The following is a 23,817-nucleotide window of genomic DNA, read 5'->3' on the forward strand; positions in this document are numbered from 1 at the left end:
ACCGGGATCCACCCGGCACGCCCACCAGGGGCGACGCTCTGCCCACCAGGGGGCGATGCTCTGCCCATCCTGGGTGTCGCCATATTGCGACCAGAGCCACTCTAGCGCCTGAGGCAGAGGCCACAGAGCCATCCCCAGCGCCCGGGCCATCTTTGCTCCAATGGAGCCTTGGCTGCGGGAGGGGAAGAGAGAGACAGAGAGGAAAGCGCGGCAGAGGAGTGGAGAAGCAAATGGGCGCTTCTCCTGTGTGCCCTGGCCGGGAATCGAACCCGGGTCCTCCGCACGCTAGGCCTACGCTCTACCGCTGAGCCAACCGGCCAGGGCCGGAATGTGCCATATTATAAAACAGAGGCGCCCCATCTCAAAAATAAACTGTAAAATATCAGCTTCTGTATGTACCATTATCCCTCAAAGATGAAACTTGACATATGAACTTTTCCCTCAGTTGAAATACTTCAACTGGCACCTAACTCAAAGTTCAATGACACTATTTTGCTTCAGTCTACCGACTTCAAACAAAGCCCTCCCCATGCATCGCGGCCCCTTCCTCGCACCTACTCGTCACTTTTCCACCCCGCCCCGGGGCCGAAGTTTCCACTACGCCCGGAGATGCTGTCACGGACTCCTCTATCTACCAGCCCGAAGCGGGGGCGCGCGAGGCACCGCGTTCCAGGAAATGGCAAGACAGCCAGGCCAAGCGACGTGGAATCACGACAGCTTCCAGTAGAGCCCGCGGCGTCGGGGCAGGACCGGAGCCGAAGGGCTACAGCCCCCGAGCGCGCGCGCCCTCGGCCCGCAGCCGCGCCAGCACCCCCGGAGCCAGCGGAGGATGGCACAGGCGGGTGGGGGCGGCCGGAAACAATAGGGCGGGAGTCCGAGCTGCGCAGACTGCTGCAGGGTCGTGGAATGAAACGGTAAGGACTTAGCGTTCTGGTCTCCGGTCAGCCTGTGCCGTGGCCCCGCCGTCTTCGCGCTCCTATTCCCACGGCTCTTCGCGCTGCTCCGTTTGGGGCGCCTCGAGGGCCGGACGGAGAGACGGACTCCAGTCCGCGGTCAGGGGTGGGCGCCCCCCCCCCCCAACACCGGAGACGCGGCGGGGTCCGACTCCCCTGGGCGCCGAGTCCCGCGGCGGTGGTCCTCGGATTCGGCTCTGGATGGGCGAGAACCCGGGGCTCTTCGGCCCGGCTTGGCTACCTTGCTTCCCGTGGTGCCCGACCCACGCTGCGGGGCAGCTGTGCGGTTGGGGACGCGGGCGGGTCGCCCTACCCCTGGTGTTCACGTTTCCACGTGCGTTTTCCTGCTCCTAATACCCAACAGGAAGCCTCGCTTTGCCGAGTTAAGGAAACTCTTGTCAGGTTCTCACGATGAAGTTAGCAAAGCCGGTTCCGGAACAGGTCGTTTTGCCTGCGGTTCACAGCCTTAATCCGGCAGCTGAAAACGCTTCGCTGCTAAGCTCGTTCTGTGCGAGTTCGGGGGACGGAAGGGTGAACTAGAATCCCCACAGACAGCTTTCCTTCAGGTCCCCTCCTCAACCAAATGAAACGGGGAACCGAACAGGCCCTTAGGCATGGTGTCACCGTAACAACTAAAAACTTAGCAAGGCCTTAAGTTTTACTAGGTTTGTGTCTTTGTACAATGAAAGTATGATGTTGAAGTGCAAGTTTGGCGATGCTTGCTTTATGGGGCTGTTAAATTAGATCAGGGGTCCCCAAACTTTTTACACAGGGGGCCAGTTCACTGTCCCTCAGACTGTTGGAGGGCGTACTATAAAAAAAACTATGAACAAATCCCTATGCACACTGCACATATCTTATTTTAAAGTAAAAAAACAAACGGGAACAAATACAATATTTAAAATAAAGAACAAGTAAATTTAAATCAACAAACTGACCAGTATTTCAATGGGAACTAGGCTCCTCTCACTGACCACCAATGAAAGAGGTGCCCCTTCCAGAAGTGCAGCGGGGGCCAGATAAATGGCCTCAGGGGGCCGCATGCGGCCCGCCTGGCCGTAGTTTGGGGACCCCTGCTTTTTAGATAAACTGTACAGCATCCTACTCTTCCTAGAAGTTCCTAGTAATGCAGTAAGGGCAAGTTCTTGAAGTTGCGTAACTTTCCTTTTCTGTTTCTTAATAGGGGCACTATGAACGAAGAAGAGCAGTTTGTAAACATTGATTTGAATGATGACAACATTTGCAGTGTTTGTAAACTGGAAACAGACAAAGAAACACTCTCCTTCTGCCACGTTTGTTTTGAGCTAGATATTGAGGGTAAGTACGGAATATAGATTCATTTTATGGCACAAACTTTATACAACGACTTTGTGTGAACTAGGTATAAAGTTAAACTGAAATTTCTTAAATGGCTGCAAATTATGCCAGGTATGAAGTGTGAAGATCTGTTATGGAAATGAAACTGAAGTTAGCACAACCATGAATTTAAGAAAAATCTTATTGTTAAACTACCACGGTACTAGCCCCATTTTTGCTAACATAAGAATTAGGTGTGAGTATTGACTAGTAAACATGTTTTCTGCTTTGAGAGCTTATGAAATTGTCAGGCTGTAACAGACATTTTTTCTTGCCTTTGTCTGTGTGTGAGGGGTCGGGGGACATGTAATTTCATTCCTTTGGCCTACCATTCTAAATAGTACCTGACATGAGCTAGAACTCTTTTCCCTAGTGCTATCTTATTATCTTAAAAGTATTTAAAAATTTTTAGATAACCTCTTTCCAATGATCACACACCTTTAATAATTTAAAATTAAAAAGGCTTTTATAATTTAATAATTTACCCCTAAGAGTGGGAGATATTTTTTTAAACTTGATATCATCATGCTAAAACTCCAATTTTTTTTTTTTTTTTTTTTTTTTTTTTTTATAAATTTTTATTAATGTTAATGGGATGACATTAATAATTCAGGGTACATATATTCAAAGAAAAACATGTCTAAGTTATCTTGTCATTAAATTATGTTGCATACCCCTCGCCCAGAGTCAGATTGTCCTCCGTCACCCTCTATCTAGTTTTCTCTGTGCCCCTCCCCCTCCCCCTAAATCTCTCCCTCCCTCCCTCCTGCGTCCTCCCTCCCCCCACCCCTGGTAACCACCACACTCTTGTCCATGTCTCTTAGTCTCGTTTTTATGTTCCACCAATGTATGGAATCATGTAGTTCTTGTTTTTTTCTGATTTACTTATTTCACTCCGTATAATGTTATCAAGATCCCACCATTTTGCTATAAATGATCTAATGTCATCATTTCTTATGGCTGAGTAGTATTCCATAGTGTATATGTGCCACATCTTCTTTATCTAGTCTTCTATTGAAGGGCTTTTTGGTTGTTTCCATGTCTTGGCCACTGTGAACAATGCTGCTATGAACATGGGGCTACATGTGTCTTTACGTATCAATGATTCTGAGGTTTTGGGGTATATACCCAGTAGAGGGATTGCTGGGTCATAAGGTAGTTCTATTTTCAGTTTTTTGAGGAACCACCATACTTTCCTCCATAGTGGTTGTACTACTTTACATTCCCACCAACAGTGTATGAGGGTTCCTTTTTCTCCACAGCCTCTCCAACATTTGTTATTACCCGACTTGTTGATAATAGCTAATCTAACAGGGGTGAGGTGGTATCTCATTGTAGTTTTGATTTGCATTTCTCTAATAACTAATGAAGCTGAGCATCTTTTCATATATCTGTTGGCCATTTGTATTTCTTCCTGGGAGAAGTGTCTGTAAAACTCCAATTTTTAAAAATATTTGAGTCACGGTAAAAAGTAATCTTAGTATTCTAGCAATAAAAAAGGTTTTTATTAGACCTGTGTGTGGATTTTGGGTGATTTCAATGCAGTATTTAATTCTTTTTGCTGGTTGACATATTTGCAAATTATCTTTATCTTGACTTCTATTTATTAAGTAGGAAAGATGAAATGTTCCTATACTGGAATAATAAAAGAAAAAGAAAGAAGAAAAATACATTAGGGTTATCCACCTTGAAATTCCTACTAAGACTTTTAAGAAATTGTTATAGGCACCAAATTAATATGTTTAGATACTATCTATAGTAAAACTCAAAATTATGGAACAGTCACTTTTATATAAGATCATTGAGGAGCCACTGAGCCATTTCACCCACAGGTGTTGTAAAGTACCAAAGGCTACAGAATTAATATTAATATTTTAGGAGGCTTGGTGAACATTTTATTAATTTGGGTTAAGAGAAATTGTGAGAATAGTCTCTGTGCTGTGTGATTAGCATAACTAGGATGGCTCTTGCCATTGTATTGTAAATGAAAAGGGAAGGAAGCATAGATTCCCTGACATTCCACCACACCTGTGGGTGAAATGAGTGAATGGCTAGCCAGGTGCAGGAAGGGAAAAGCCAAAATAAACCTTTTCTTATAGCAATGAGCCATTTGCGGGCATTTGGCCCACGGAAACTACCTCTCTTATGTAAATGCATGTGGTTAATACATCTGACTCTGGACAGAGAGATGGCGGATGAACACTAGAAAATATAGGAAGGCCTTTTAATATGTAAAGAGACATCTTTCTACCATTGTGTTGACTTGTAAATTTTGTTCTCTCCAAAATGATGTATGGTTTGCAAATTGAACGTGGTCCTATCATGTTAAAGGACATATGACTATAACCAATAGCGGTAAGGGGCTCCTAATTGCAATTTTTGCTTCTGTACTTCCCACTTACAAAACTATAAAAACTAAGTAGAACAAAGGGCCGGCGCGCTCTCCGTCAGATTTCTGTCGGAGTTCCCGCCGCTTGGCCAAGCTAGACAATAAAGCTTTAATGTGTAAACGACGGACCTTGCTTCTGTCTTCCATAATTCGGGTCCCTCCGAATTTGGATTAACAATCATATTGGTTCTGACAGTTTTACTATTACACTTTCTGGAAGAATTGTGGTTGCTATGAACATGATAATTAATGGACCGTCATGGATTTCCTGTAGATTTTATACATAAAACTTTAGTAAGTGTACTAAATATAACTGATTTCAAAGGAATAACTTAAAAAATATAATTCTTCTGTAGCATTTAAATTACCATGCCATTCGTTATGCTAGAGTGAAAGATTATAAATTTATGTTCTTTGGAAATAGAGTTATCCCTATATAGTCTTTTTCTTGTAGTTTTTAATTTTAGGTGGGCAAAAGCATTAAAAATGATCTAGCTCAAACCTGTGTTTTACATGGAAGGAAACAGAGGATGATAGTTGGATTGTTCAAGGTTACACTAGTGGTAATTGCCAGCTTATTGTTAAGTCCCAGGTGCTTACTGTGAGCAACTCCATGCCAGGCATTGTATTAAGCACCTTACCCCTGGATTATTTTACTTGGTTCAAAATAGCTCTGGGATAACTACTGTTACCCATTTTAGAGGTTATGGAACCTAACCTTTGAGACCTAAGAAATATACTTTGAAGATTCACAGCAGTAGTTGACAGTCATAGGCCTTGAAGCCTGACGATCTAGCTTTTATGTATGTGATCTTAAATCATTGATCTACTGCCAATAGTTATTTCAGTTAATAGGGCTAATATTAGAAACTTGTTTTCCTGAATCCTAATTGGTTAAACAGCTTTTCCTGACTAGTGCTTCCTGCTAAATCATTAATGGTATTCATGCTGTGATGGAATATTTCAATAGAAATCTAAACTTTCACCATTGCTTTTCTTGCTGTTTGGTTTTTATTTTTTATTTTTTTGTATGTCTTTTAACTAGTTCTCAATCATTATATAAAAAATATACAAATATTCTTCAGGTACTATCTTTATAAATATTTTATCTCTTACAATATCTAGCCCAATAAGCATGACATAAGTCCTACATTGTTGAAATAATTGTCTTTAAAAGTCAAAAACAGTTCTCAATTTGAGTTAGAACTATTTTATATTCTATGTACACTCAAGGTTTTATATTTTTAATGCCAATTAAACCTTTGTGAGAAAAATTAATTTAGGATTAAATTTTCTTAATTTATCTGGTCAGTTCTCAGTTTTTACAAATATAAATTTTCACATTGACTATGCTGTTGAACTAGTGCATTGTAATCATTTTACTGCCTGACCATAGAACATCGGACTGGGATGCGAAGGACCCAGGTTTAAAACCCAGAGGTCACCGGCTTGAGTGTGGGCTCCCCAGCTTGAGCGCAGTGTCTCTGGCTTAAGTATGGGATCATAGACATGACCCCATGGTTGCTGGCTTGAGCCCAAAGGTAACTGGGTTGAAGCCCAAGGTTGCTGGCTGGAGCCCAAGGTTACTGGCTTGAGCAAGATATCACTTGCTCTGCTGCAGTCCCCCTGGTCAAGGAACATATGAGAAAGCAATGAATGAACAACTAAGGAGCTGGAATGAAGAATTGATGCTTCTCATCTCTCTCCCTTCTTGTCTGTCTGTCCCTATCTGTTCCTCTCTCTGTTTCTCTCTCTGTGTCTCTTGTCACAAAAAAAATAATAATAATTTTATTATCCTATGATTAAGTCTTAGAAATTTTAGGAAAAAAGGAATAAAATGAGAACCTTGAATTCCACAAAAACTTTTGTATGAGTGTACAAGTTTTCAGAAACCATTGTGGGCCCTGGCCCATTGTCTTTCAGGCGTCCCCAAACTGCGGCCACCTGAGGCCATTTATCCAGCCCCCACTGCACTTCTGGAAGGGGCACCTCTTTCATTGGTGGTCAGTGAGAGGACCACTGTATTTGGCAGCGCTCCAGTGGTCTGAGGGACAGTGAACTGGCCCCCTGTGTAAAAAGTTTGGAGACCCCTGGTGGTAGAGCGTTAGCCTGGCATGTGGTTGTCCCGAGTTCAATTCCCAGTCAGGGCACACAGGAAAAGCGACCATCTGCTTCTCTACCCCTCCCTTTCTCTCTCTCTCTCTCTCTCCCTCCCTCCCTATTTCCTTGTCTCTCCCTTTTCTCCCCCTTCTTGTCCTTTTTCCCTCTCTCCCCATCTCTTCCTCTGATTGATTCTAGCAAGTTGGCCCAAGGTTGGTGCTGAGAATGGCTCAGTGGTCTCTGCCTCAGGTGCTAAAAATAGCTCTGTAAAGGAGCAACACCCCAGATGGGCAGAGCATTGCCCCATAGGAGGCTTGCCAGGTAGATTGTGATCAGGGAATCTGTCTCAGCCTCCCCTGCTCTCAGTTTAAAAAAAAAAAGTAACCAAAAATAAAAAAATAACAAGATATATTCTTGTTCTATGTCAGTAAACATTTTTAAATGTTTTTGCAGTGTCCTTTCCCCAACCATGTTCTCAGCACAGTGCCAGCCAATAAATGTTAAAATGCAAGAGGGACTTTAAAAAATATGACAGTTGCCCTGTGGATAGAGTGTCATCTGGGAGCTCCAGGTTCGCCAGCTCGAGCCCAAGGTCACCGATCCCAAAGTTGCTGGCTCAATTTTGGGGTCACTAGTTCAAGTTCCAGTCAGGGCACAAATGAGAAGCAATCAATGGCACAACTAAATAGAACGAGTTAATGCTTCTCTCTTTTTCTCCTTTTCCCCCCTTCCTCTCTCAATAAAAAAATACAGAGAAAATAGGATATTTAACTTCAGTAGATTTGGTATAACTTTAATACATAGTGTTGCTATTGTTTGGTTTCTTAGCTTACTAATTGCTAAATTTACTTTAAGTTTCTTTTTGTTTTTTTTTGTTTTTATAGCTAAGGAGCTAGTTAAAAATTCTTAGTTTTTTAATTGGGGTAACATTGGGTAATAAGATTATATAGGTTTTAAGTGTACATTTCTGTTAAATGATCTGTATGTTGCATTGTGCACTCATCACCCAAAGTCAGATCATCTTCTGTCACCATATAGTTGGCCCAAGGTTAGTTATTGAGTGCACAATTAGGTTGGCTTAAAGTCCACACATTTGTAGTAAATAAAAATGTTTTACAAATTTTAACTTCTAGATTATTGCTTATGTTAAATCAAAACTGTTCCAATCAAATGGTCTCTTGTTTAAAAGCTGTGTGCCTGCATATATTTATAAAATGAAGACAAAAGAAGAAAGAGAAGTAACAAAAGACAGTCTAATTTGTGGGAGAAATTTTGTATTCTGAGCATGGCTCTATGTTGCCTTTTTCTGTGACTTTATGGTTATTAAAAAGAAATGGGGGCCCTAGCCAGTGGGCAGAGCATCAGTCCCAGATGGTTGCCAGGTGGATCCCGAACGGTGCACATGCGGGAGTCTATTTCCCCTCCTCTCACTTACAAAAAAGAAAAAATGGTTATCTAAATTTTCTATACTTACAAGACATAGATGGTATAGTTCAAGGACTTAAGAATTATACTTTGAACACTTAATGTTTTTAAATGTTCACAAGATTTCTTTTTCTTTTAGCTATTGTTCACCATTAAAATAACTTGTCTATGTCTAGGATTAGGAGACAGGTACATAAACTTCTAATATAGTATTTATAGTCTGCCCTTGAGCTTAAGACACTATAAACTTTTTTATGAGTATATGATTACACTAATATGCATCCTAGTTCCTTGTGCTAAAATTTCTAAAGTCAGTTAATGACCAAATTACTACTATCCCTAAGCTGTTAAGGCTGGGAGGAAGGTAGACCAAAATGGTCAGGAGCCATTTATGAAACTCAACTGTAATCTAACAAAGTCAGAAATGAAACTAGAAAGGGAGAACCAGGGCCCCGATCTGTGCTATCTATCTGTTTTCATTTTGTGGCAAAATGCTGTGCATATTATTAATATTTCTACCTGTCTCTAATAGTTTGTTTCCTTCCTTTTCTATATAGAGAAACTTTTTTATGAGAATGGGTGAATTCCCCATATGCTAAACAAAGGTTCCAGTTTAAGTTGACTTTTCTAGTTGTCTGTCTAGTATGCTTTACTAATACTTCCTGATTCATGTCAGACTTAATAGTCCATCTCACTCTTTATTCTCCCCTAGTTCATCGAACTTTTCTACACTACTCACAAAAACTAGGGGATATTTTATCACTTCATATTCACTTTAAAATATCCCCTAATTTTTGTGAGCAGTATAGAAGGCAGCCCAAATTCAGATTCTTAGTAATCATCCCAACAACAAAAAAATCAATAGGTATTTTCTCTTGGTTAAGACACTATTGAATCCATTGTTTACAGTTAATCTCATTCTTGATTCTCTGTCTTTTACTGAAATGCTGTTCACATGTTCAGTGGTCAGGGAGCAGTTTGCAAATCTCAGTATTTGATAGTATCTTTCCACTTAAGTAAAGGCGGCCACCTCTTGTGGTAGGGAAGTTGTATATAGGTAACTCCATCTGGCATTCGTTTCTTTGTCTTGTTTCTCATAATGGCAAACAGCATGCATTGGTATTAAATACAAAGCTTAATGTGAGTTTAGAAGATAGTGAAAGTTGAACTTCACTAACATTGATAGAACATTTTAGAAATATTTAAGAGATATTTAGAAATAATGTCCCTCTGTTGACATTCTAATAAAATTTAAGAAAATTTCCCAATGTTTATTACCCCTTTAGATATACTGTATGAGTCAGCCATATTTTCTCTTCCCCTCCTTCCCTGCCCCTCCCTCCCTTTCTCCCCTAAACACCATTTACTTCTCCTTTCTCTTTGTATACAACTGCTTAATTTTTGGAGTACATGTATTTAATGGAGATGATAGTAATTCATACATTGCCTAAGTTCACAGGGCTACTCTGAGGATCACAACAGATGATAAATATGGGAGCCTTTTGGTAATACAGTTTGTGATGCAAATGTTACTAAATTCAAATATAGAAGGATTTTGTTCTCATTTCATCTGAAAAGATGAAATACTACAGAAAAAATTGCTTCATTGGGTGGTATATGAAACAGCTTCTCTGCTGCCAGAGTAATTTAATGTTTTCTGTACATTGAAGAGGTTTGAATTTATCCTGAGTTGGTTTACAGTAGGTTTTTCTACTCTGGCTGTCATTATTTTTCTTATGTAGCAGCTGCTCAGCACATCTTTTCACCCCAGTTTCTTTGTTTTTTATCAACAATATGATTTGTATTCAGTTATCAGTGTCTTTTTTTTCCCTGATTCCCTTTGGGTCTTTGGATCTCCAACAATCATTGCCAACTAAAACTGTAATGTGGTTATGATTTTTAAAACATACTCACAATCCTAAAAGAAATTCAGAGTTTCAGGTAGTATGTGTGTCTTTTACTATTTCAGTGTCTTAATTTTTTTTTTCATTTAATTCATTGGAACATACAGTAAAGTACATAAAGACTAATTTGTTGTAGATTAAAGAACACTGTGTTTTTCCCCAAACCAAAATATATTTCTTATAGGCATTTTTAATGTTTATTATTGGAAAAAGAAAAGTTTGCCTATTACAGAAAAAATTAAAACAGATAGCAAAAAATATATATTAAGAATCATAATCCCACCAATAATCTTTTAATCTTTTTTGGTTTTTCTAAATTATTTTCTGCATTAGAGTGTGTGTGTATGTGCATGCACAGTCTCATATGTGGTAAACTGTGTTTAAGAAATGGAATCAGGCTCTGTATATTACTTCATAACCAGCCTTTTCATTATATGTTAGGAACATCTTTTTCTTATTTGTAGGTAAAATTCTACCATCTCAATTTTTTTTAAAGGTTGCATCCCATTATACCATAATTTATTTAACCAGTATTCCATTAGTGAATGTTTTGCTTGCTTCCAGTTTACCAGTACTAAAATGTTCTTATATGTACATCTTCTTTGCTTTTCTGATTAAATTCCTTTTTCATTGTAGCTTAAAGTTCCAAAGGAAGACTTTTGGGTCAAAGTCGTGTCCCAAGTTGCAGTCCTGTCATTTGTTATGTCTTCCACTACTGCTGAATTAACACTATAAAAGCAACTATTTAAAAATAAAAAACTATTTGTTTCATAATGAAAAATTTTTACTGTATGCCAGTTTTCTAACTCCTTTTATATCAAAGTTCTTTTTATTCTAGAATTGCTATGATTCAACTATAACAAATGGTCAAAATATTTGTTTTGACCCTGGCTTGTTGACTCAGCGGTAGAGTGTTGGCCCGGTGTATGGAAGTCCCAGGTTTAGTACCTGGCCAGGGCACAGAGGAGAAGCCCATCTGCTTCTCCACCCTTACCCCTCTCCATTCTCTCTGTCTCTCTCTTCCTTCCTGAAGCCAAGGCTCCATTGGAGCAAAGTTGGCCCTGGGCACTGAGGATGGCTCCATGGCCTCTGCCTCAGGCACTAGAATGGCTCTGATTGCAGTGGAGCAATGCTCCAGATGAGCTGAGCATCGCCCCCTGGTAGGCATGCCAGGTGAATCCCAGTTGAGTGCATGCAGGAATCTGTCTGCCTCCCCCATTCTCACTTCGGAAAAATAAAAATAAAATACGGTGGTTTAGCATTTTGTAGGATGATTCATCAATTATTGTTGCTTTTTCTAATTTTAGATTTTCTTATCAATGGTTGATGAGTTGTAGTGATTGTTTCCCATCAGCCTGCATTTTTACTATTAACCTGTATTAGTGATTGAATTATAAATGCCTTCAAATTTATTAGCTGGTATATGTATTTCTTAGATGCTGCTACAAAGCATTTATTTAAGGTATAGTCAACTAGAATTTCAAGAACAATGACTCAGACTGTGATCTTGTGATTCAGTGGATAAAACATCAACCCAGCACACTAGAAGTCAAGGCTTCAACCCCTAGTCAGAGCCCGTATGAGAAGCAATGAGTACACAACTAAATGGAACAACTAAGTGATACAATGAGTTGATGCGGGCCTCTCTCTCTCATCAGTGGAAAAATTTTTTAAAGAACAGGGATTTAACTGTATGCAAATAAAATGCAAAAACGGTTTCAAAAAGCTGCAAGACAGCTTTTCCTGTTGTTTTTCTTGCGTTTAAGAAAATCATGCAGAACTTGAACTGGGCAGATGGCAGTTCAGGAGATGAAGGGCAAGGAGTTCACATGGCTATCATATTTCTTGCTTTCCAACCTATAAATTTAGTTGATGCCCCCATTCATCTGGTGTTACTATGAAGGTATTTTTTTCAGGTTCTCTTTTAAGTAACATGTTTTTTAAACTTTATCTTTAGGAAAGAATTTTCTTTTCTGCAAATTAGTGTCTCCATGTGCCATATATAAGTGGATCTTTAAAACTGATAACTCAATTGTATTATAGTTAATTTGAGTGTGACACCCTCATGTACAAAAATTTAGAATATATTTATTCTAGAATATATCTCCATTTAATTAGAGATATTTGGGGGAAATTTTGAATAAGTAGAGAGTTACTTGTGTCACTTGGATTATTGATCTAATTTTAATATATTTTAAGTACTAGAAAAACAAATTTAGCTTTTTCTATTCTATGCTACCGTGAACTTACCAGTAGTATTCATATCAGACTATCAGAAAGGACATGGAAGAACAGGGATAGTTTCCATCATTGCAAATACCCCTTTGCTTAATAAATTACCTTTGGGCAAACTGCTCTATCCAATTTGGTGGCCTAGCCACAAGGTAGTTATCTAATTTAAGTGAATTAAAACTAAAGTTAAAACTTCAGTTTCTCAGTCCCACTGGCTACACTTAAGTGTATTACATTTTTTGTGAGCAGTATACACAGCACAGATACAGAACATGCCCATTGTCTCAAAGTTCTATTGGGCATTGCTGGTAAAAAAACACGTAGCTACATTAGGGAGTAGAATTGAGTATGGTTGTTATTTTCATACCCTGTTAGTAATAAACAGTTGTTATGTAGATGTGTTTCCCCAGTTTCCCATCTGTTTAGTGAAAAAGTAAAATTGACTAAGTTTTTCCTTTTGACAACTCATTTGCTATTTTGTTAACTCCTTTGTTTTTTTTGTTTCTCTTTTTGGGGGGTTGGGTTAGTGAAATTCACTAAAAGGTTTTTCTTTTGACAACTCATTTGCAATTTTGGTATCTCCTTTCTTCTTTTGTTTTTTTTTGGGCGGAAATTTGTTTGTTTGTTTGTTTTAGTGAGATGAGGGGACCCATCTAGCAACCCCATCTGAGCCCAATGCTTGAGTATCAATCTATTTTTAGGCTATCTTGCTCCCTACAGAGCTATCCTCAGTGCCTGGCCCATGCTTAAACCAATTCAGCCACTGGCTGTGGGAGGGGAAGAGGTGGAGAAGGGGAAAACGGTGGTGGTGGGGGGGGGGGGGAGCAGATCATCACTTAAACTTCTTCTGTGTGCCCTAACTGGGGCTTGAACCTGGGACATCCATAGGCTGGGCCAACACTCTGTATCCACTGAGCCACCAGCCAGGACCGCATCTCCTTTCAAAATAAGAATTCAGCTCTACCGTAATTCCTTGGTTATTTAAGGTTAAGTTTATCTTTTAACATTATCTCTCTGAACTCGTGCCTCACTGAAATTTGTCTTTACAATTCACTTACTGGATTAAGCTGCTTTAATTGCTTAATCTTTCTCTTAGCACATACAAAAACTTTAAAGTGGAATAAAATATCTCTAAGCTGAAATCCGCTGTCTAAAGACCACCTGTTGATACATCTTTCTTTAAGGCAATGATTCTCAAAATGTGGAAAAACAAGTTGCTGAGCCCATCTGTGTATTGGCTTGGTGTGGTTGCCAGTTGCATCTGCTAGCAATACAAAATCAACAGTTATCTATTACTTTCGAATAGTACGCTGGTTGATTGGACATGACTGACTCTGAAGTGACTCCTGAGGTAGCTAAAGGCGTGGGGGGAGGGATGTGTGCACTCTTTCACAGTACTCACTAAGGCACAGAAGATGACCTATAAGACTTTGCAGGAGGTAAAAGCCTATCTTGTTGTTGATTTAGAAAGGAAGTAGGTGCTTTGACAATGCATCCTTGCCTTCTTGCATTTGGTCTAATGTTCTACCTTTAGTCCCATGGCAGAATAGACAGTCTGAGCAGTACTGAGAAGCCATTATGATCAGAAATAGATAGAATGCTACTAACACTTCTTGAATGATGGCTTGGCTACTGTTGCTTGCTCATCAAATGCAGAGTAGCCTGATTGAATTGGCTGTGAAAGCATCATTGGAACAAGCAGTATTTATACAGAAGCCACCCTAACCCATATCACTGCGCAGTCTTGGTATATAGTACCAGTGTGACTAACTGAGGTGGCTGCAGAGCCCACTAGATCGCAGTACCTGCAGACTCCTGAGGGAGACAAACACTGGTTCAGATTGAAGAGCGCTTGCCCTATTTCAGCCCTGCTTCTCATACTGGCCAGCTGCTGCCAGATCTTTTGCTTTTCTTTTCAGGAGAAACTAAGAAATTGAATATTGTGTGTGATCTTTTTTTTTCTTTCTTTCTTTTAAAGCACACTCAGTTGAAATAAAGCTTGTCTGCATATGGATCCAGACCTCAGGTTGTGGGTGCCACCTCTGCTTACAGAGCTTTTCCTTTATCCTTTTTGTCAGAAATGGGAATCTGAGCCTCGAAACAAAGCATAGCATCTCAGTCCTCTGAGTCTTAGTACAATTAAAGTCGGCACGTGTCCCATTTTTACAGTTAAGACTTGCTTCTGAAAGCTCAGGATTCTTAATATGGGCAGCACATAAGCATGCAAGTGCTTGTTCTCTTAGCAACCAGGGTAAGATCATCATGAGAAGAAAAACCTTACTCTTAAGAAATTCTTGCAGCTGGGCAACATGTGAGCCTTCCTTCATAAAGAAATTTTTTTGAAGCAATACTGCACAAATTGTTGGTCATGTTGGAAAGCATATATTGAAAATTTCTTCACAACGTGTTAACAAGCTGAGACTTAAATCATAACTAAGTTTTCTTGCCTTATTTCAATATTAAGGAAGAACACAAAAACTCACCATTCAGAAAACCAATACTGCCAGTTTTCAAATTCTGTTTTAAGTTAAAGTTGAATTGTTTGCTCCCTTAGGGCATTCTAGTCCACTGCTGATAGGATAACATGTGTATTACAGCTTTATATAATTATGATACTGGTCATATTCTATTTAATCTACCTGTGGAATACCAAATTATATTAAGCCATTCTTTTGATTGGGCAATGAAATATAGTAATCAAATTCAGAGTGAAGTCTGACAGAGTAAACATGCATAAGTATATCAGATAATACAATTCAAAAGTGTATGAACTACAGAGCCATATAGCGTGAATGTAGTCAGCTGAGAGACAGTGCCATTTGCCTAGATCAGCTGCTGAACCCTCAGGAAATGGTTGCTTGTTTTACCTCATTATAACCAAATCATCAATAAGGTTTTCTTCCAGAGGCTGGGTGGGACATGTGATAGAACTTAAATGTTTTGGTTTCTGTGGCTATTTTTTAGTGTCATTTGGAGTGTCATCTTATTGGGGGGAAAATATGTCACTAATGTAGGCAGATTAAAAATAAACATGGAAATAATACCCTTATTTTAAAAAGACAACAGTCATTGATAGAAAGATCTGCATTTGAGTGGCTTTTGCTCTTTTGTGGGTTTAACCAGCTTTTCTTAAATTGATCATCAGAAGGAACTTAAAGAATAGAAATGGTGACAGCATGCCCGATGGGTTAGCAGGAGGGTTCTCAGAGTATGTGAAAATAGTGTAACAAAAGCAGAGATGGAAGTGGGAAACGATAGAAAAGAAAGAAAACTTTTGAATAGAGACAGATTAACTTTTTTAAAAATACCACTGCTGATACAGAAATATATTGCCTATGTAAATTTCTAAAAAGCCTCTATCTAAAAGAAACTAGTACTTTTTAAAGATTAGCAATTATGGTTGCAGTTAATGTCTTGGTTCTCTAAAAATAATGACCTTGTGACAAAGAAAAACACAACAACATTACCTAGACATCTCTAAACATTACCTAGACTTCTCTAAAGAAGTTTTCCTAATAGTTAACATGTCGGTTTTATTGGGCTTGAAAATTTTTATTGGTAAACAAGTTGTAGTGCAGGTTTTCTTGAACTGGTTTGGAAATTCCTTGTAACTCAGGTCTTCAAAAATACCAACCCATTTAATTGCATTTAGATTCATTCCTTTTCAGGAACTGCTGAGGAAACAAATTGGTGCTCAGAGCTATTTACACTTATAAATGCAATTAAAATTGAAAAGTCAGTTGGGAAACTCTAGGATCTCTGAAGATAGCAATTGTTTTTTCTCATATAAATTTGAACTGATGAGGTAGAAAAAACAATTTTATAACTTCACGAGTTTATAAAATGGTATGTATATTGGATACAAATTAAGTGGACTGATATTCTTTTCTAAATTAAAAAGTAATGGGCCTTGGCCGGTTGGCTCAGTGGTAGAGCGTCATCCCAGCATGTAGAAGTCCCAGGTTCAATTTCCCACAACAGCACACAGAGGTGCCCATCTCCTTCTCCACCCTTCCCCTGTCCTTTCTCTCTTCCCCTATTGGAGCAAAGTTGGCCCAGGTGCTGAGGATGACTCCATGGCCTCCGCTTCAGGTGCTAGAATGGCTCCAGTTGAAATGGAGCAATGCCCCAGATGAGCAGAGCATCGCCCCCTAGTGGGCATGCCGGGTGGAACCTGGTTGGGCACTTGCAGGAGTCTGTCTCTCTGCCTCCCTGCTTCTCACTTCAGAAAAAGACAAAAAAGTAACTTATTCAAGTGTCTGAAGTAGTTGGTGTATTATATTTTTTTAAGTTTTTGTGTCCTTTGCTACTGCATGAATTTTTTAAAATTTTTTTATTGATGTTTTAGACACAGTGCAAGAGAGCAAGGAACATCAACTTGTTGTTCTGCCTATTTATGTATTCATTCCTGCATGTGCCCCAACAGGGTGGAACCAACTGTGCTACCGAGCCAGTTAAACTATGTTTAAAACAAATATTTTCAAATTGAACTTTAAAACTCAGTCAAGTTTTAAGTTTTTAGTGAGCTAAAAGGAGAGGTACTGATCTGGATGAAGGAGCTACAGTTTATAAAAGCAGCCTTTTTAAATATTCAGTATATGTAAATTTCTCTTGAAATACATAATTGAGTAGAAGTTCCTGATTTTGCTTGGCAAATTGAATGGCACCACAGGAATGGCATCTCTGTTTCAGTGCCACTCATCAGTTCTTCAGATGCGTGGCCCATTAAATTAAACATAGGAATCACTTCACTGGAGATGCCTTTGACCAACCTCTGCACAGCCTGGCAAAGTGCACATCCTGGTTCCCTTGCTAGGATGGCCAAGAAGTTTCATTGCAGTAGACCCTGAATTATAACTGGTTTGTTTTCAGTATAATTTTAATTTTCTTTTATTCACAAACTACTTTTTCTGGATGCATATAAAACAGATATAAGTCCCCTTTCTCACAGAACTTACTAACAGTAGCTAAAGGCCAGTGAACAGACAATTGTATAAACTAATCAGATATATTGGTTAGAAAGGTTTCTTTGCCTAACCTGTGGTGATGCAGAGTATAAAGCGTCAACCTAGATTGCTGAGGTCAATGGTTCGAAACCCTGGGCTTGCCTGGTCAAGGCACACACAGGAGTTGATGCTTTCTGCTCTTCCCCCACTTCTCTCTCTCTCTCTCATTCTTCTCTCTAAAATGAAGAAAGTCTTAAAAAAAAAAAAGAAAAGGTTTTTTGGAGGAGATGAAAATTAGACAGGAGATGATAATGACCCAGACAGTGCAGTGGGAGTGGTAATGGAGTGGATTAAGTGGGATTTCAGATGGTGTGCTGCTAGGTTGGGGGGGGGGGGGGGGAGCAGGAATCTATTAAGATGGACAGCAAAACATCTTGGAGGGAGCTGGAGGAGGAACTCTCAAGGAGGGCACTCAGGTCTCTTCCTTAAGCGGTTGGTGCCCAACTCGGAAAGAGGTGCAGGGTTTGGGGTGTGAGTCTTAAGAATAAAGAAAGGGAAGTCATTTAGGCAGGAGAGTTTGAGAGGCTCAAAGGACATCTAAGTGGGAATGTACACCATGTCAGAACTTCTGGCCATGACACTTGATTTTCGTGTCTTTTTTAGAGAATTTTTCTCCTGCTTATCTGAAAGAATCTGAATTTTTAGTTTTATATATATATATATTCACAGTAAGGTGAGTACCGTGGTTCTCTGGTTTGCTGTTCATCTCAATAGATTACTTATGGGCATATTATCATGTGCTTAGCTGGGTTCCCAGTAGTCATTTGGGGATTTAACCCTTTGAGTAGTGAGTTTGCTGACCCCTGGGAGTGTTTTTTTTTTTTAATGAAATCAATTCCTGTTACAATCGTGTTTGTGTGATAACCAATTTATGGAAACAAGAACAGACATTTTCCTTTTTTTAATATTGCCTTACACATTTTTAAAATAAATCAATCGTACTCTGGATGTTCAGGAGGCATGAGAACGTACAAGAACGTTTGTACTACTCAAAGGGTTAAGGTAGAGTTAAAAGAAAAATTATTTCTGGAGAAAGTTGTATTACATGAGTTTCTAAGAAAAAACATTGAATAAAAAATCTTTAATTTTAAAAGTCTACATTATTCTTCAATTAGACATCTATTATATTGACCTGTTGTTAAAGCTCTGGGATACATTAAGAAATTCATTGTTTTGGCATTGACCTGTTGGCTCAGTGGTAGAGTATTAGCCTGGCATGTGGAAGTCCCAGATTCTATTCCCAGTCAGGACACACAGGAAAAGCACCTATCTGCTTCTCTCTCTCTCTCTTTCTCTTTTTCTCTTTCTCTCTCTCTCTCTCTCACTCATTCTCCTCCCACCTTCCCCCTCCTTCCCTCTCCTACCACTTCCTGCAGCCATGGCTCAATTGGAGCGAGTTGGCCCTGGGCACTGAGGATGGCTTCATGGCCTCTGTCTCAGACGCTAAGAAGAGCTCAGTTGCTGAACAATGAGCAATGCCCCAGATGGGCAGAGCATCTCCCCCTAGTGGGCTTGCCAGGTGGATCCTGGTCCGGGGCACATGCAGGAGTCTGTCTCTCTGCCCCTTCTCCTCTCACTGAATTTAAAACAAAACAAAAAAAAGAAATTCATTTTTTCGCCCTGGCTGTTTGGCTCAGTGGTAGAGCACCAGCCATGCATGTTGATGTCCTGGGTTCAATTCCTGGTCTGGGCACATAGGAGAAGCAACCATCTGCTTCTCCACCCTTCCCCACACACACACACTCTCTCTCTCTCTCTCTCTCTCTCTCTCTCTCTCTCTCTCTCTCTCTTCCATTCCTGTAACCATCACTTGATTGGAGCAAGTTGGCCCCAGGCACTGAGGATGGCTTCATGGCCTCACCTCAGGCACTAAAATAGTTCAATTGCTAAGCAACAGAGCACCAGTCACAGATGGGCAGAGTATTGCAGGTGGATCCAGGTCGGGGTGCATATAATTTTTAATATAATTTCTGAAGTTTCTAGATAAATTTTAAAAATTTAGCATCAAAATTGTTTAGTTTAGAACCTTTTTTAAAATTGATTTTTAAAGAAAGATGGAGCGAGGGAGAGAAAGAGAGAGAGGGAGAGAGGGAAACATCAGTTTGTTGTTCCACTTATTTATGCATTTGTGGATGGATCCTTGTATGTACCCTGATCAGGGATCGAACCTTGGCATATTGGGGTGATGTTGTAACCAACTGAACCTCCTGGCCAGGGCCATATACTAAAGAATTTCTTTTCATATACACTTAAGAAGAATCTTTACATTTACTGTTTAGGTTCAACTGGATCATTGCTACATGGGTTAGAGCTGTGGCAGTGGAATGAGAATGAGACCATATACTGTTGAGGGGAGGGGAACTGGCTAGCCGTCTGCTGGCAGCGAGACCTAACAGATTTTATAGATGATGAAACAGCTCTTTAATAAAGTTTCTGAAGTTAGTAAAGTAAACACGTTTCAAGTTCTATCTACCTGCTTTGTATCCAGAGCAGTAAGTATTAGAGTGAAACAGCAGAATGGAACTATTTGGATTTATAATTCATACTAACTACTGTTTGTCTTACTTATAATCTAAAACCTTGAATCCATGTTAACACAATAAATTAAAATTAATAAAAACTTAAGAAATGAAAAAAAACTTTAATATTTTTCTGATAAGCAAGGTTTGTAAACTTTTTATGTTAATTTACCTATAGTAGTTTCTAAGGTGTACACTCCTGGGTTATCAAACAGAGTTTTGGGGTTTGCACTTAAGTATTTTAATTTTGCTGAAAAATTGGCCTAATTAGACAATAACTGATAAAATACATATACACACACGTGTAACTGTAGTACAAGTAGCAAGGGTGTAAATAAAATGTGTACAATATTCTAAGTTCAATTTTTGTGTTCAGTGGAAGAAATGACACAGATATTTGAGTTTACCTCGTGAGAGCAGTCATTCACATATGCTTACAATATCAGTGTTCAGCAAGTGCACTCAGAGCTTACTTGTGAGGGAACTGATGGCAAGTCCATTTGAGCATTGGTTTTGGCAGCCTCAGCAGGTCCCACCATTGCCTGACATTTTATTATGTTGGAACACATTAATATTTGCAAGCATTTTTATACCTGATTTATTACCGTTAAAATGCATATATTTCATTATCTTACTATTTGCCAGAGTTTGGAGCTTAGTTAATAAAATTGTTACAACTTTAATTTTTGAAACAAAGGATGTAATTTTTTTGATGAGTCAACTAAAACTTTTTTTTTGTTTTACCTCACACCTGAGTGGCTCTCCACTTCCTGTTTTCTACGCTAAGCAGATTCAGTGTGTAGTTCTGGCAGGCTTTAATTTTCAGCTCCACATCCCACACTCATATTCAGTACAAAAGTACTGCTACAGTGTGTCCATCAAGTCATGGTGCACTTTTGACCGGAAAGCAACAAAAGATGATAAAAATGTGAAATCTGCACCAAATAAAAGGAAAACCCTCCCAGTTTCTGTAGGATGATGTGGCAGCATGTGCGCATGCGCAGATGATGACATAACACCGTGTATACAGCGGAGCAGCCCATGGCCATGCCAGTGGAGATGTGGATGGTACAGAGGAAAGTTCAGTGTGTTCTGTGGCTTGCTAAATTCGAATCCGTGACCAAAGTGTAACATGAATATCGGCGTGTTTATAACAAAGCACCACCACATAGGAATAACATTACTCGGTGGGATAAGCAGTTGAAGGAAACCGGCAGTTTGGTGGAGAAACCCCGTTGTGGTAGACCATCAGTCAGTGACGAGTCTGTAGAGGCTATATGGGGTAGCTACCTAAGGAGCCCTAAAAAATCTGTGCATGAACCCGCATCGAACTGCACTGAATAGGTATAAAACTGGGAGAGTTTTTCTTTTATTTGGTGCAGATTTCACATTTCTATCGTGTTTGTTGCTTTCCTGTGACTGGTCAAAAGTTCACCATGACTTTACAGATACACTGTATTTGACTTGACTAATATGGCTTGAGTGTATGAAAATGTATGAATGTATTCTGTATTTTGAATTTTATAATTGAAAATATATTCTATATTTTTAAAAACAACTGAGTTACCATGAAAGCTTTACTAAAAATATGGGAGATAGTAAAGTGTAATATGAATATTTCCATTATTTATGGCATATAATAAACATTAGTGAGTTAAATTATCCTATCCATTTTATCTAGTCAGATTGAATTTACTGCTACAGTATATGAAAAAAATTTTGTATAATGCTTTTTTTATAGAAGATAAAATTATCTTGATAAAGTTTTGATAAGTGTAAAATAGAAGTGTGAAAACATTTAAGATGCTTTTTTTTTTTTTTTTTAATTCAGTGAGAGGAGTGGAGACAGAGACAGACTCCCACATATGACCTGACCGGGATCCACCCAGCAAGCCCTCTCGGGGGCAATGGTATGCCCATCGGGGGCTTCACTCTGTTGCTCAGCAACCAAGCCCTTCTTAGCACCTGAGGTTGGATGCCATGAAGCCATCCTCAGCGCCCTGCCCAACTCGCTCCAGTAGAGCCATGGATGCAAGAGGGGAAGAGAGAAAGAGGGAGGGGAAGAGAGAGAGAGAAGCTTTAGGGGAAGGGTTGGAGAAGGAGATGGACGCTTCTCCTGTGTGCCCTGTCTGGGAATTAAACCTGGGACATCCACACAACAGGCTGACACTCTACTACCAAGCCAACCAGCCAGCGCCAGATGCTTTAATTCTTTAAAAAAAAGCAAATCTTAGCAGATCATTGGCTTTTCAAAGCATTTTTTTTTTCTTTTCCAAGTGAGAGAAAGGGAGATAGACAGACTCCTGCATGCTCCCCAACCGGGATCCACCCAATAACCCTTGTTTGGAACTGATGCTCTGCCCATCTGGGGCCGTGCTGCAACTGAACTATTTTTAGCACCTGAGGTGGAGGCTCCATGGAGCCATACTCAGTGCCCAAGCTGATGCACTGGAACCAATTCAGCCATGCTGCAGAAGGGGGAGAGAGAGAGAGTAGGAGAGAAGGGAGGGGAAGGGAAGGAGAAGAATATGGTTGCTTCTCCTGTGTGCTCTGACCAGGAATTGAACCTGGGACATTGACATGCCTGGTCCAATGCTCTACCATTGAGCCAACCAGTCAGGGCCTGAAGCTTTTATTAGTGTGTATTTTTCTGGTTCTGGCTTATCTTTCCCAGATTCTGTAAATGTAAATTGCTGGTTCAGTAGTATTTTTTTTATATATTGTATGCAATAACATGCCTCTAGACTAAGGTCAAAATTGAATCTTTAAGTTCTTAAAAAGCCTTTGCTATTTGTAAGAATTTAATATCACTGAAGCAGAATTATTAGACCATATTTTGTATTAATAATACTAACATTCTTTAGCATTTTTTCTCTAGTTTATAGACTGTCAGTGAGTTGGTATTTTGCTAAGATTTGTATATTCTTTTTGGTAATTGGGGTTTTTGTCTTTATTTTTACATTCTTAATGCAACTTAGAAAAATGACATTTTCTCATATTTTTTTTCACATATAGGAGTAGCAAAATCTAATCTCTTACACACCACATCGTTAAGGGGCCATAAAGACTGCTTTGAAAAATACCATTTGATTGCAAACCAGGATTGTCCTCAATCAAAGCTTTCCAAAAGTACTTATTATGAAGACGTTAAAACCATCCTGAGTAAGAAGATAAACTGGATTGTACAGTATGCACAGAATAAGGATGTGGATTCTGAGTCTGAATGTTCTAAAAATCCCCAGCAGCACCTGTTTAATTTCAGGCATAAACCAGATAAAAAGCTACGCCCACAGTTTGACTCACAAGTACCAAAGTATTCTGCAAAGTGGATAGATGGAAGTACGGCTAGCCTCTTGGACTGCACACAGAGAATATTGGAGCAGAGGGAAAATACAGACTTTGGGCTGGCTGTGTTACAAGATTCAGGTGCCACATTGTGCCACAATAATGTATTGTGGCCTCATAGTCACAGGCAGACACAGCATAAAGAAGAGACGATCTCTAATCCAGAGGCTAATGTCTCGACCCGGCATCCACATTACAGCAGAGAGGAATGTAAGTGAAATGGAAGAAAGGTGAAGGCTTGAGTTTGTTGGGGGCAGGTGGATGAGGGGGCGAGGTTGTGTGTGTTTTGGGGGAAGGAGTTTTTTTCATTTTTCTATATGTGATGTTTCAAGAATTTTGCTGTAGAATTATAGATGTGGTAAATGGAATATTTAAAGGTTAACTCCATAAAAAAAAAATGAGATGTCTGTAAACTCTTCATCAGTTCTCTGGAATATGCCTTAGATTAGAATGTCCTAAGCACTGGAGTTCTGAGTATCATGATTTATTTTGCCATTTTAAATTATTAAACTAAGTGGAATCAACAGACTGAATTGGAAAATTCAGGGTCCAGACAGTTTAGAAATACAGACTCAACTGTGGCTTACA

General features: G+C 39.5%; 1 protein-coding gene across 4 annotated transcripts in view; it reads left to right on the plus strand.

Moving 5' to 3' along the window:
• Positions 1 to 772: 772 nt before the first annotated feature.
• The window catches only part of C2H21orf91 (chromosome 2 C21orf91 homolog), a 37,487-nt gene continuing 14,442 nt past the window's right edge, over positions 773 to 23,817 (plus strand). Inside the window, exons 1-3 of one of the 4 annotated variants that reach the window (XR_010749313.1) lie at positions 773 to 914; positions 2,137 to 2,270; positions 22,900 to 23,459. Coding sequence is in view for 3 of the 4 variants with exons in the window: in XM_066369880.1 (XP_066225977.1) it covers positions 907 to 914; positions 2,137 to 2,270; positions 22,900 to 23,439 (682 nt within the window). In the remaining variant the exon portion in view is untranslated. Of the gene's footprint in view, positions 915 to 1,185; positions 1,288 to 2,136; positions 2,271 to 22,899; positions 23,460 to 23,817 lie in introns of those variants that run through there. The other 3 variants (XM_066369880.1, XM_066369878.1, XM_066369881.1) reach the window with 3 other exon arrangements.

This window comes from Saccopteryx leptura, chromosome 2 (genome assembly GCF_036850995.1).
Source record: "Saccopteryx leptura isolate mSacLep1 chromosome 2, mSacLep1_pri_phased_curated, whole genome shotgun sequence".
Taxonomy (NCBI): domain Eukaryota; kingdom Metazoa; phylum Chordata; class Mammalia; order Chiroptera; family Emballonuridae; genus Saccopteryx; species Saccopteryx leptura.